The sequence below is a fragment of the Cygnus atratus genome, chromosome 4 (genome assembly GCF_013377495.2).
Source record: "Cygnus atratus isolate AKBS03 ecotype Queensland, Australia chromosome 4, CAtr_DNAZoo_HiC_assembly, whole genome shotgun sequence".
Lineage (NCBI taxonomy): Eukaryota > Metazoa > Chordata > Aves > Anseriformes > Anatidae > Cygnus > Cygnus atratus.
Window position 1 is genome coordinate 5,577,567 of NC_066365.1, and position 14,844 is coordinate 5,592,410.

Consider the following 14,844-nt stretch of genomic DNA (forward strand, 5'->3'; position numbering starts at 1 on the left):
CACATTCTCAATCACCCAGGTATTAATATGTTTTTTTTTTTTTCATAAAATATTTCTTCTTTATTATAGATCTAGGTAGAAACTGCTTATACGACATTTCCATGTTGCTAGTAGTATAAGCAAAATCTCCAAATTCTAGTGCTCTGCACAGATTTCTCTCAAAAAAGCATACTTAAACATAAACCAATACCTCATTATCTCCACATGATCCTTTTTTCAGTGAAAGGATCACAACCATTGAGGCCATGGGAAACTAAGACAGTGGGATCTGGGAACATCTCTGTTGAAGGGCATACACCAGCTGCCTTCTAGTCTCATGTCCAGACAAATACAGGTTATTTCCCAACCCCTGCCTTTTCAACACCTGTCTTCAGGGAAGGAAGGTTGTGCAGCCTGGATTGGAAAGAGTTGGGGTGTACCCTTGCCACATTTTCTATCTTGGATCTTGGGGCAAGCAGTAGAGCCCACCTGTGTTAGAGCTCAGACATAGCGTAAGCTGACGCAGTGCTCCAAACCTACAACTGCCTGTGCCCTGTGAAGCCTGTGGACACAAAGGTTTTGGAAAGGAATTAGTGGAACACAAGGTCTGCTCTCCCACCAGATTTCACGAGAGAACCAGTTACAAGAATTGGGGCCAAATACATGCTTTCAGTTTCGCATTCAATCTATTTCTATGACCCATTCTTTCCTAAAATACAGATGCAGAGCAACCTGAAACAACCTGCTTCAACACTTCTGCCGTAATAAGCAAACATTCCTCTTTAAACCATTAATTTCAGTTTAGAATATGTGTCTCTGTTACATGCACATAAGAAATACGTTATTACCATGGCATTGGTATTTGCCTCCGATGTACATTAGATCAAAGCCTTTATGACACCTGCAAATGTAGCTTCCAAAAGTATTGACACAGTGCCTAAATCGTGGGCAGATGACTCTTCCAGTAGCACATTCATCAATATCTGTGGAAACAAAGGAACTGCATTATTTTTCATAACAGTTAAAATACAATCTATAGTATCTATATTAAACTGGTTTCACGTAACAAAAAATAAATGAAGAAGAATAGCCAAAGTACTTCTGAAAAGGTCATTCTGGCTGCAGGCTGGTCAGCCAGCAGTAACACCTGAGCACTTCTGGCTGTGTCACCTCAGCTCAGCTCCTGGTCACATGCCCACATTTTTATGCTTCCCATGCCAGAAGCCTTTACAAATGCTGTGAATGACAAGAGAGGCACCATGGGCATCACTACCGAAGTCTCAGCACTTGCTCTGTAGTCTTGCATCCTGGTGACCTTCCCCTTGGAAAGGAGATGTTCTCTAACTCCCCACAGAATGCCTTCTTCAAGGTTTCAAAGCACTCATCCTTAGAACTGTGCTGGCATTTGTCTGAAGAAAAGCTATTTCATGCTACCTGTATAAATTTCTTTTCTCCCACTAAGCCCTGCAAAGTTATAAAGATAAAAATCTGGATTTACAGGTGAGGAATAATAAAAAATACCCCAGTTATTCTTTTTCTGAAACATGTCTGAAACATTGCTCCTGTAGCACAGGTCATGTGTACCCACTCGAAATACATTACCATGCAGTAGAAAGTAATTTGCTTTTATAAAAATCTCAGGCATCCCTAGTCCATGACCTGCACACTGAGCCTACCAGAAATCTTCATCTGTTCAGGACTTGCTCTAAGCAAAGAGGGCAGGCTAATGCCAGGGATGCAGTATTTCTGGGTCACCTACACATAGTCACCACAGGCCGAATGCTTTGCCAGTACCTTTGCAAGTCCTTACCCTGCAGTACCTGCACCATAGCTGACCCCTCTGTCATGGGGATGTTGGCTACATAAAGTGACCTTCAGGTCTCAGAGGTGCTGAGGTACGTGGCTCCATTTGCCCTGCCAGGGAGATGAAGCAACATCCAGGCAAGGACAGAGGACTGGGAAGCCGTGCGACGCTCAGCCAACGTCTGATGCCTCTCAGCTCCCTGAAGCTGCTGTTCTTCATGCCAAGTATGCCAGCCAGGCTGAGGCCCGAGGAGCAGCCAGCACTCACCCAGGTCTACTCTCACTGTCTGCAGAGCTCTCAGCAGGAGATCAGGCTGATACACAAAAGCCACACACAGCCACTCACTCTGTAGCCCTTGGAAACCGAGCTGCAGCCTGCTAAGCACTTGAAGCTTAATTCTTCACTGAGGTAGGGACCTGCCATGCACAGCTGCCTCTGACGCACACCACTTCTGACGTTCGTTGGTTATCTGCGGGGCACAGTTCAAGCATCTGCTCTGCAGCTCTATTGGGCTCTTCATCTATGGGAAAGCAAGATTTTGCTCTCCACGCAATTCTTTTTCCAAAAAGGAGCACTTCAGCAGCAGATGTCAAGAGTGCAAAACAAAATCTGAGTGATTGATGCCTTGCTGCTTGTGAAAGAGGCCTCAGCAAGGCAGAGAGAAGCCTGAATCTCTTACACAGCACAGAAGAAACGTTACCGCTGACATACGGTTGCTCTGACACACTCAAGTATTCGTGATTAATAAAGAATGGTTCAAACAGGGAACTAAAAGAAACAAATCTGCTGGTTAATTAGGGCAGCTACCTGGGACAGGCGAGATGTAGCTTCAGGTTCTCTGAGCTGTTTCCCATAAGCTAAAAGCAACCTCGAGCCATGAATTACTGCCTGGATGGGCTCTCCCAGCAGCAACTGCTGGCACCATCCCACCCTGCGTAAGGAATTAGTGAGGACAGAAGAATCAAGCCCTTCAGCTCCCACCCTCCTGGCCCACCAGACTGCTCTGACACAGCTCTGCGCTACTCTCAGACTGGAGCACTCCTGCAATGCTTCAGGAAAGGGCTGAACGGGAAAGAAAATGAAGTCAACACAGGGCACACGCCTGAACCTTCCTATAGATCTGCCTCTTGGTTTAAATATATTATTAACATTCTAGGCTCTGAGGACATTATTAACATCTTTACAAATGCTACCATGTTCCTTACCACCATTTAATTTACAAGCCACAGTTTTCTACCCTTTATTCAAATATTATTTCAATGCTGCATATTTCAGACTCTTGATTACTCTGATGTTTTTTAATTATTATTTATTTTTAAACCACAGCTTCAAAAAACAATTCAGTAGGAAAAATATTAGTCACTGAGCATATTTCGTGATGGCATGGATCATGTTCTTTAACACCTAATGGAGCTTGTCCTGCCTTTCTTTCTGTACAAACCCATTTTTTTCAAATTCACATAAGGTAAGAAGCGTGCTGAGAGCGCTGTAGTCGTGTTGTTTAATTTTCTAGGCAATGATACAACCTAAAGACATAGGACTGAACCACTCATCGATACACTATTGAAAACTGACACAAAATTAATGGGAAAACGTTGCAAATGTTTACTACTTACATTTAATATAAGAAGTGGGGTGGATGCTCTTTACTGGTGGGAAAAACACTTTTTGATCATTAGCTAGAAGATGGCATTTAAGTGCTTACAGTTAGTCTCCTCCAGCTCTCAAACAGCACAGACTGTCGCTTCCTTCAAACCGACAGACCTGTGCCAATTCACACCTGGGCCAAATGGTGCAAAGGCTGTTTCCCTTTACCTGCTGCAACGCTCTGTGGCTCCTATGCTTCCTATGAAAACCAGGGCACGAGGGGGTGATTTGCATTCTGATCAGCCTGGTCTGCAATGGAGGCGCATGCCCAGACCTAGCATCAGGGAGCTGCTCCAAAGGCAAGTAGTGCAGACAGAACCTCATGAGTGTCGTAGTCAGAGTTCGATACAGAAGCAGAACTACAAGCAGACCTGCTTCCATCCCGCTGTGAATAGCCATATTACCAACCCAAAAAAACTGTGAGGCTGATTTTAAAAGAATTTGATTTTTAAGTTTATAAGGGTATATTTTCAAGATCCTATTCACAAGCGAAGCAACTAGAAAGACTTTATTTTGCAGTGAAAGTTATCATTTTCAGTCCTCAAATAACTACAGACCTTCTAAAGCTGAAATGTATATATTGTTAATTTCATAAAATGAAAAACCCAGTCAAAAGAGCTGACAACATAGTTTGATGGCTGATTTATTGATTCAAGAATCCTTAATTAGTCAATTAATTCCTAACTTCACTGAACATTCTGCTGAATTCTTTTTCAATTTGTTGTTAGTTTAAGTGATTTACCTTCACAGGCAAATTGTTCGGTTGCTCTTTACTGTCTGGAAGGAACATTTTAACGAGAGAATGATCAGCATGGGTTAAACTAAGAATAGAATAATGCCTAGAGGAATTTCCACCTGTGCTAAAAATAAGCATTAAATTCCCAGCTGTCTTTCAAATTCCATTCAAACTAGGATTTCACAAGCTGCAGCCAATAGACACTTCAATTTTCTTACTGTCATCTACATTGTTATTTCCTTACTGCTTCTACACTGTGGTAGTATCTGTACACTCCTTGGAACTGATGTGTTCCCCAGCAGTGATGGGGTTGTACACATATGAGGAAAAAATGAAGTTCTAGCCCCAAATAACTTTGATTCTTGGTGGTATTTACTGGTTTAGTGCAACTCGAACTTGACAGAGAAATTACACTTGAATGCATGTCACAGTCATTTGTTACCAAAAAAGAGCTCCACATCATACGTATGACCCACGAAGGACATAGGTAGTCTCTTGCTATGACTACCTTCTCTGCATTGTGTAAGCCTGCTCTGAAATTACTGTAGATTTTAAAAACAGGATACAAGATCAATCTGAATGATACATACAAATTGAAATGTGGGTACACAGTTCTTCACCTTAATAGAAAAAAAGTCGTTTTTTTGTTGTTGTTTTTTTTTTTTAAATCTACACTAAACAACTAGTGTCATATTGCTGGTCAGAGTATTAGACTTCTGGATTACAAGTGTATTTTGTTTGTTTCAAAGTATGAAGTTTGTTTGAACTTCTCACAGAAATGCACCCACTAGGAGAATCTCAAGTATTTTTCTAGCAAATTTCTACATTTGGTACAATTTGCTTGAATTCCTACTTACAATCACTCAGCTTACTACGACATGGTACAAGTCTTTTGCAAAGATCTCTATCTGCCATGTCTACAGCAAGACTAATCACAGTACAATCTCTTTAGCATGTGACAATGGTCTTTTTTTTTTTTTCTGATTGCTATAACCATTCTTTTGCATGCATAGATGTGCCAATTACACTCTTACAGCTGAGCCTGCTCCTCACATCAGAAGATCTAGATTCTGTCCCTTGCTCTGCCACCAAGTTCTCGGTCAGCATGGGTAAGTCACTTTGAGAAACACCTCCCCTGTGGACAGCCATGACACCCAAGTGGATGATTAGGGCATCCATACTCTCTTACATTCTTTCAGTACAATTCTGCATGGTTGTTAGAGGTTATGGAACAGTAGCACTGCGTAGGATATAAATAGCAAAATCACTGGAGCATCATGCCTACTCGGGATGTATAGTTAATGACTAATGAAATCACGTCACGCTGTTCTTCAGACCATAGTAACGTGTGGCACAATACAGTCTGATTAACCACGAGCACCTCTTCCATGTTCAAGAATGTGAGAACAGTATATTTCACTTCCATACTGTACGAATTCCTGAGTTTAACATGGAGTTTTCACAGTTAGGCAAGAAAGACAGGAGCCTAAATCCCATTAATACTGAGAGTGTGCAGAGACCTTTACCTTGGTTATCCCAATCCTTATTAGCAATGTCTTTAAACTGCATGGATAATACTTTCAAAATACACCTGATAAACTCTTGAAATGCATTTAGGGTAAGGCTGAAAACTCTCTTGGGAAAAAAAAAAAAAGAAATGTGCATCTGATCACCTACCTATGCAGGTTCTACCATCAGGCCCCAGCTGCAGTCCTGGAGAAGGACAGCGGCAGCGCACTTCTCCTTTCAGCACATCACAGCCATACTGACAGTTTGCCATTGAGCAAGAAAGGGCATCTAGGGAAAAATAATTGAACATGTTAGATAAGGGATCTGACCGGAACCTGAAAGCCACTGAAATCTTTGGAGAAGTAAGACACAGTATAGATATAATAGAAATGGAGAAACACCTGTAGAATTTGACAGGTATTCATTCATGCCTTAAAAGAGCAACTGCAAAAAAGAAAGACAAAAACCAAAACACCACAATTGTAGTAAGTTGTGTCATGGAAAGTAGCGCTCACGAAGAAAAATTCCATTGTGTACAATATCAACATTTCAAAATAGAAGTACCTTTAATTAAAGGTCATCTCTCCCCTTCCCTTTGTCCAGGCACTCAAAATATCTTTTATGTGATGAAGTAGGAACCTCATCTCCAGAGAGATGACAGTACTATTTTATACCAGTCAGACAACCAACATCTGCAGCTTTAATGATTTTACATTTATAAGGACATAATACAACAGAACTGCAGGTGTCTTGCTGCAATGAAAACAGCAAGCACTTGTCTCTGAAGGACAATTATCAGTGATTTACAGCATTGAAGAATGCTTCTGGGAAAACCTGTAATAAAACTAATAAAATCAAACTATTTGCTCTTGTTTTGTTCAGCCTAATTTCATTAGGAAAAAAAAAAAAGCAGCTCATTTTATGCAATTGCCTGATTTCAAGCAAGATTAATCTTTTACTGTAGGACTCATCTTAATTTCATAAAAGTTTCCCAGGGAAGCCCAAGCAGGGATCTTGAGGAGACTGCAAAAAGAAAGCAACAAGCCTTGCCGTACTGGAGCACGTTCCGTCCGGCATCAGCATGTAGCCGTTCAGGCAGTAGCACTTGTAGCTGCCGTAGGTATTCATGCACCGGTGTTTGCATGGCCGGGGCTTCAGTCCACACTCGTTTAGATCTGCAACAAAGAGTACAAGGGAAGGGGACAAGAAACAAAAACATAGTAAGGATGTGTGAAAAGAAATACGAGATCAAATTCCTGGAGAAAGAAGGAAAAATGCGGCAATTAGCTTTTTAGATGCAGTCCAGCTGATAGCAAGTGTTCAGAACAAACTGCACGAAGCGCTGTTCAGTCCTCCTGCCAAGTGGAATATGTTTTTCTGTTTCACAGATCCCCTTTCAGAAAAATGATTAAAAAAATCGCAGTACTAGCATTAAATTAGCACTGACAGAAGTTTCATTAGCAAGTGTACAAGCTCAGGCTGCCCAGACCTTGCCACTATCCATGTTGATCTGATGACCCAGACCAGCCAGAACTCCAGAGGAGGAGAAAGCAAATTTCACTGCTGCAATCGCTATCAGCAAGTCTGATAGTGATTCAGTGATTTGCTATCATGCTTCAAAATCAGTTGCAGAGGAAGGCAGGAAAACCAATTTGAAGCCACTTAAAACAATCTCATGGAGAAAATGTTTTCCTTACCATCTACGAAATACTGAAAAAACTACCTGACACCAGTGATATTTGTCAAGGACTATGCCTAAGGGCTAATATTTCAGATTTACAATTTAATACAGAATTCATGACTTAACTTGCAAATATTCAGCCCATGATTTTCATATCAGTTGACAGGGCTTCTAACAAGATTGAGTCAGGAAACCCTTCAGAATTCTCTTCCAAGAATATGTTAATTTTATTGGGTACAACGGAATAATTCTCCAAAGAACTTAGTTATTTGTATATTGACAAGTAAAGATGAAAATATAGGTGAACATAATAAATGTACTCACAAATCCAGCCAGCAAGTACTTAACTGAATTACTGGCCCTCATCTCCAGTATTGCATAACGCTGCCTGGAGTGTTGTTACAGTAACAGAGAGAGTGGTATTTCCAGGAACTTTTCAAAGAGCCACCTCCACTATTAAACACATTCTCATGAAGTGTCACCAACGTAACCCAAAACCATCCTCAGGGATTTTGCTGGTACCTGTAAATGAGCACTCTATTACATCACGGTTGTTACCGAGAGCTCCAAAAGTGTTAGAAAATCAAAATCTATCATCTTCAGAGTTACTTTGTTTTCATCTTCATGGAGCCAAGGAAGAGCAAGCATCATCATATATGCCTCTCCCCACAAACCGTCTCCTAACTGATTTCATTTTCCAAGGCCTTGGGAAGAGCAGCAGGTTAAGGGATAAGGATACCTTCTGCTCCCTTCTGCTGGGACAGGGTAATGGTAAGGGATACAATTTTTCCCTTCTTCCTGCAAGAGTTCTGGAAAAGATTTACTAGGAAGCCCGAAAGGGAATGTTCACTCCTACAGTTGCAAGGAAGACCAGGTGAATGTAGGCAGGACTTCAGAGAGGAAAAGCTGCCAAAATGAGGGCTGGACCTGTGCCCTGGAAATGAGGAGTGATGACCTTCTCTGCAGTCTTTCTGCAGAGCCCACGTTGCAGAAACAGCATCCCCTTCAAACTCTCTCACTCTTCAGGAGGTTAAAAACATTTCTGGAGATGCTCGGAGAACATACTTCTCCCAGCAGGCACCGATACCAGAATCATAAAATGCACCTGCAGTGTTAGAGAAAAACAGCTGTAGAAGAGACGGACGTTTTCTACTGTGAAATCGGGACCTTCAGCTAAGAGTTCTGAGTATCAGAACAGTACAGTATGTCCACAGGCCAAACTGGAGAGCAGATGATGCTGATGCTGAAGGGGGAGGACAAGTTATTATTGTGAAAATCTTTATAGAAAAAAATTATATAAAATGCTTAATAATAAACTGGTGAAAGGTTGCATTTGGGGAGGCAAACTTCTCTAGGCAACACAAAAGGCTTTTTTTTTTTTTGAATTCTGTAAAAATTACTGTTCCTGATAAATATTACAATTGCACTAACATATTTCCTACATATCCAAAACTTCTGTTAAAAAGTTATTATTAAATGGAATAATATTGCTAGAGTTTGACTTACAATTCATGGAAGTATCTGCACTGAGCCTACACCATTGATTGAGGTTCAAGCTCAAGAATAATTTTGAATTAAGAAAAAGAGAATTTCTTAAGTCTAAAATACATATACTTTTCCTGCTTTGTACAAAACCCATTACTTCACAAAATAAATACATAACAGAGATAAGTATGAAATACTTTACTAGAAGTTGGGACAGGATGAGGAAAGTAATGCTGAAATGAAGCTGCAGGGCAGGATTTTAATAGTACCTGTACTATCTGCAAGTGCTTACATCCCACTGCACTTCAGCTCTAAGTTGAGAAACTCCCAAAGATGCTACCTTTAAGAACTGTCTCTCACTTACAGAGCTATTACCACAGATTCAGAGTTGCAAGACATAAGTATTAATGGCTGTTCTCAGTTTAAAATCTGTCATCTTCCATAAAGTATAGATTACATTATAACCCTTAAATAACTGGAGTCCCACAGTACTCTGAATACTATATAATTTGGTACAAAATATTCTTAGTACAGAAATGAAAGCTCAGGCGTTGACAAATAGATGACTATTAGTAACATACTCTGAGAATTGTATTAGGATATCACATCGCATGCATTTTGTTTGTGAAATTTTGACTAAATTATTTGTTCACTTCATTCTGTTTCTGCCTGTAAATAAATGCTGTCTCATCAGCTTTTTACTCCTTTGATTCAGAACTTAAAATACATGGCTGTGAATAAAATGCCTGTACCTTTAAACAGTCAGATTTTTTAACCTTGGTTGCCATCACAGAAGGCTAAGGTCACAAGGCATCAGAAATAAGCTGTTAGCACAGCTCCACGCTAAATCTAAAACTCACGTGTCATGGGTTTTCACTTCTGCCTTTGACATTAGCTATTGAGAGGATGATGTTTTTAAACTTATGGAGTCAGAAGAAATGCTGCTGTTCAGGAAAACACGTACTGGCAGCGTTCTGGCTGCTGAAAAGCAAAGCCAGCCTCCAAACTGGCTGTATTAAAGCACACCGGTCAGCCCATTTTATTTTCCCCGAAGTGCAACTTGTCTTTTTCTCCTTTTCAGCAGCAAAGACAGGCACATACTCTGAAAGCACACAGTGAGCACCACTCAGTTTCCAGCAGACACGCTTATTATATAATTACTGGTAGGTCTTCCTGGTTCTCTATAAAGACCCGTGTGAACATGCTGACAGCTCCCTCCATCTACCCCCGTGCTACCATAATCCGTGACAGCGTGCTTCCCGCAGAACAGTCCGGATATACTGCATGTGGATGGGGGAGCACTGAAACATTCCTGCTATTAATATACTCTATCTGCTTCAGATGTGTTTCTTGTTCCTTAAGGAAGGTCTTCTTTTTTCAAGAACAGGTTCAGCCTAATGTTAGCAGTCAAAAAGCCAGCTATAGCAACATACCTCTTGAACATATGCTGGTTTTAAAAAGGTCAGGTTACTTACCCAAAGATATCGATTGCATACTTCAAACAACGTATATATAAAGATATCTCAGTATAAATGGCTATGCATCAAAAGAGGAAAAGAGAAAACATTAGAAGTTTCCTCTGAAGAAAAACAATTTGGAAACTAAAATGTATAAACTCAAATGTATAGATCAATTTTCACACTGGAATTTAAAACATAAAGACCAACACTATTAAAGCGTTTAACAAGTTCCTTTAATTCCTTTGCAGGAATACACCACCCTGTTGGCACTATGGAAAGCAGGTCCATAACAGAAGCACAGGTAGCTGAGCACAAGTATTTCATTTTTAAAGAAAAGAAAAAAATGTGAATGCAAGGAAATGACAACATATCTGTGCTGGAAAATCCAGATGGGACTTCTCTGACAACTGCGTCGCACATGATCTTGGATAACGACCAGCTTTGATGCACACCCAACACTGGAGTGCATAAGCATATCTTCCTAGGAAGACACAGCACGCTCTGCTATTATCTTTAGTTTCCGCAGTAGACTCCAATGCTTGAACCTTCTCTCTGCATTTTTCTCCCTGTTAGCTAGCTTGAATCAGTAAACACAGAAGTCAAGTATTCAATACCAGGTTCACTCAGGCTGAGACAGAAGAAAGCCACTGGCCAGAAACAAAGTCAAAAAATAATCTGTCACCCATACTACAAAAAAGTAGGTCAGCTTTCATTCCCAGCAAGTATCAACACACTACCACATTAAATGTCTTTATGACAGATTTGTGTCACTCTGAAGAGTTTTCCTCTCATCTCTTAGTCTGATTAATCGACAGCTGCCAAATGCAGAAGTTAATGATTCCCATTTTCTTCAACTTCTAGCCTTATATAAATCACAGTTTTGTCTTTATCTGACCTGATAAACATTTTCCTTTGTTCTCAGTTTATGAAGGAACTTAGAAATAAATTTAAAAGTGCAGGTCCTGAAAGAAGAGCAGGGGAAAGAAACAAAAGCAGGATACAACAGTGAGTAGAGTGGAGAGTCAAGCCTTTTCAGACTACAGGCATGCAGTATCAAGGAAATACAATCAGTTATTTGCTCTGCATGCTAATGACACGGCAGGTTCAGCTTTCGCATCACAGCCATCAGTCTGTCAGCCTTCAACCCCTTCGCAAGAAATTCTGTTATTGTTTCAAGCCGTGCAGGGAAAAGGAGCACGCCGCCTGAGATACGGGACCGTCTCACCCCTTGAAGGTGTATTTCTTGCATGCTGATCCAGGGGGTGGAATAGACACGCTTCACTGCTCTGAACCACTTGTATATGGTTGCTCATCTTCACAGGGTGGGAGGAAGGCATAATAAAAATGAAGTGACCAAATCTTTGTCATATGCATTACTTTATCAATAAGGGGAAAAAAAAAAAAAGGAAGGGGGGGGGGGAAGGCAATGACAAGAATTGCTTTATAAAAAATACAAAGAAGTAAACTTTTGCACTGTGTTCCTGGAACAAACAGAATAAGAAGAGAGTAAGTTGCAGAAAAGATGCTTTATAGTCTTTATTTAAAGACAACCTTTTCCTACCACAGGAAGTAACCTACACATGCTTCCAAACACTAGTAAAAATTGCAAGTTTTCAACTGTTCATATTTGTCTGTGAATACAGATCTTATTGAAGAATTGGTATTACTTTTCTGGTGAACACATTTTGTAAGAAGTACTAGTCCCCCTGTTACTACTATAAACTAGAGAGCTGGCAGAGGGTATTTTCTTTCAGAATGCTCAGTTTTTTTCTTAATTGGTTAGAGCTGTTAATCTGGGATTAAAAAGCTAGAAGGGAAACACTGAAGTCACTTAGATTTGAAAGCACTGTGGTGAGAGCGTGGTTATCTATTGTACAAAGTCACTGCAATAAATTGCTGACAATAGCAATGTAGTAAGAAAGATGATCCTAGTTCCTGAGTGACCTAAAGCGAGGTCTAGATTGCCACTAGAAAGGGACAAGCCTTCAGGCACCATCACACAGTCCAAGTTCAACAGTCCTGCTGTGAGGCTGCGTAGTTCTTTTGGGTTGATGCATGGAATACGGCTTTATCTTTGAGGCCCATGCCTGTTCATCAGCACTCATACTCAAAGAATGTCTTTCACCAAGAATCTGAGCATACTTTAAAGCCCAATGCCATTTGCATATCCTAGAAAGACTTCCATCTCTGCAGAACTCCAACAGTTCTTCTGCCAACACCATTACTTTCTGTTATTACTAATTATTATTCTAGAACAGAAATGAGAAGGATATCCCCTAGACTGAACAGGAGAGCTGCTATATGAAGGTATAATAACACAGGTCATGCTTACCCTGTATGTAAGTGGGCTTCAGGAGATGCCCACACTTCTAATCCACCCAGCCGTCCAGACTGGGGGGTGGCTGTGCCATGCTCAGCCCCCCTCCCAGGCACACATTCAGATTTCCTCCCAGCAAAAGCAGACTCTGCATCAACTGTTCACATTCAGGTCTCATCTTAATGTGGAATTAGCACGTGGCAAGAATGCATACCCTGGCCCCAGGAACAGCCATATAATGTAGAACAGATGTAGGCTGTAGTCACCTGAACTGATGTACCTTTGGGACAACACCATCAGCAGACATCTCAGATATCTCGTGGACGTATGTCATGGCAACTTTGTCACCAATAGCATGCAAGAATATTTGATCAATACTGGCTAAAAGATTTACTTTAATCATTTATCACATTTTTCTGTCTTTGGCATTTAATGGAAAGTGAATAGTTCAAGCCTACATAGTCCACCAACTTGCACAGCATTCTTCTGATATTGTTAAAGCAATCAATACATATAAAAATGGTTACACATACATGTAACAACAGCACTGTTTTCTGAAAAAGTTCCAGACTGACCAAAACGGGCATAGAATAAAATCATATAATCCTATCCTTTACAATCAGTCCAGAGTAAAGGGAAAAGGAGATAAAATAACTTGATGGATGACAAAATAAATGAATCTTCAAATAATAGTTTTTTGAAGGATTAGTAAATCTGAAAACAAACATATATCTATTTTTAAAGAAAACAATTCAATATAAAATCAACACACCAAAAGAAGGTTAGCAACACCAAGGTACATTTTTAAACAAACAAAACATTTTAGTTCTTCAGGTAAGATTTTTCTACCATACTTCCTAAGCACTGTCAGAAAACATATGAACATTTTCTGTAGGCTGGGACAAACGAAAAAGAAAAGTGTCTTAATGAGATAACTGTGTATGTGAACAAGTCTTAGGCATCAAAATCTAATTCTGTATTACAATTTTGCTTTATGCTATATGATCCTTATACTGCTACGTGTTTTAACAATCAATTTTTGGCAAAAAAAACAAACAATGAAACTAAGGTGATAACTCAATAAGATAACATTTCATCTTTCCAACTTTTATTTACACAATGCAGTTTATTGCTAGCTACCTAGTTCAGGATTAGAAACACAAAAATGAGAATGAATCCCGGAAATTGTTTTTAATTAAAGAAATATTATTTCACTATCCTGAGCATTGTGACCTCATGAAATAACAGTTCTGAGCACAAGATTACCAAATTACCTGATTCAGATTCAGGGCAGCAGGTAGATACATACTTGATGTTAATGACATTAATTTCACCTGAACAAAAGCAATTGTTTTCCTTGGATCATCCCACTGCAGATGCCATTTTCTCCACAAACATAAGCCCCGTATCAGAAAACGACAGCAGTAACAAGGCTGGTGTATGAGTTTGTTACCCTCTGCCTGCAGGCAACATACACAGCATTCATGGGGGTGGGAGTCAACAATACCTCTGTGATTTCACAAAGAAATTCTCTTTCTTGGACTTCACTTTCTTACCTTGATTGCAGGTTTTTCCAGTGTATCCCGGGTGGCACTTGCACTTGTTTGGCCCAACGCATTCACCATGTTTGCACCCTGGCTGGCATATAGCTGCAAACAGAAGAACACTCATTACTCTTCCATTCCAGTCCCAACTGACAGTGCATTACTTTAAAACAAATGGCAACGACCTAACAAAAATTGTACCATTTATGTTCCTCCCTTAAGCATCATTATGTGTCTCAAATACCACTGTTCAAACAACAGATGCACATTCAAAAATAATTGCCACCCCAATACACATGGGAAGAACGAGATCCTCATTAGTATTCTATTTTTGTACAGCAGGAGGTTGTGCTCTTTCCGGGATATTAAACTCTTTTAGTACCTCATCAGCTAGCAGACAGCGTGCCTTCACTTGTGCTGTGTGTTTGTGTGCTGTGATTCACGTCACTACATTTGGTAAAGCTCGAATATGCCCTGGCTATACAGGAATATGTGCATCAATGTCATAGCTGACATGCAAACTGAGCCATAGTTCAGTCACCAGTAGCAGCAGTACAGGTCCTAGTATTCACAGGTTTCTTCTGAGACTTCTAAGCAACATCCTTTGTCCACTTACTAACAAATGTTTTGCCTGAATCTGTCCCTCTCAGGTGTTTGGATTCTGGCATGGCAATTACTTTTA

At 40.2% G+C, this 14,844-nt stretch overlaps 1 protein-coding gene across 3 annotated transcripts in view; it reads right to left on the reverse strand.

Moving 5' to 3' along the window:
- The window catches only part of NPNT (nephronectin), a 50,802-nt gene that overhangs the window by 19,858 nt on the left and 16,100 nt on the right, over nucleotides 1–14,844 (reverse strand). For 2 of the 3 annotated variants that reach the window (XM_035537924.2, XM_035537918.2), the window contains 4 exons: nucleotides 14,175–14,267; nucleotides 6,731–6,850; nucleotides 5,844–5,963; nucleotides 828–962 (listed from right to left, as the gene is read on the reverse strand). In XM_035537924.2, coding sequence (XP_035393817.1) covers nucleotides 828–962; nucleotides 5,844–5,963; nucleotides 6,731–6,850; nucleotides 14,175–14,267 — 468 coding nt within the window. The remainder of the gene's footprint in view (nucleotides 1–827; nucleotides 963–5,843; nucleotides 5,964–6,730; nucleotides 6,851–14,174; nucleotides 14,268–14,844) is intronic. The other variant, XM_035537933.2, reaches the window with a different exon arrangement.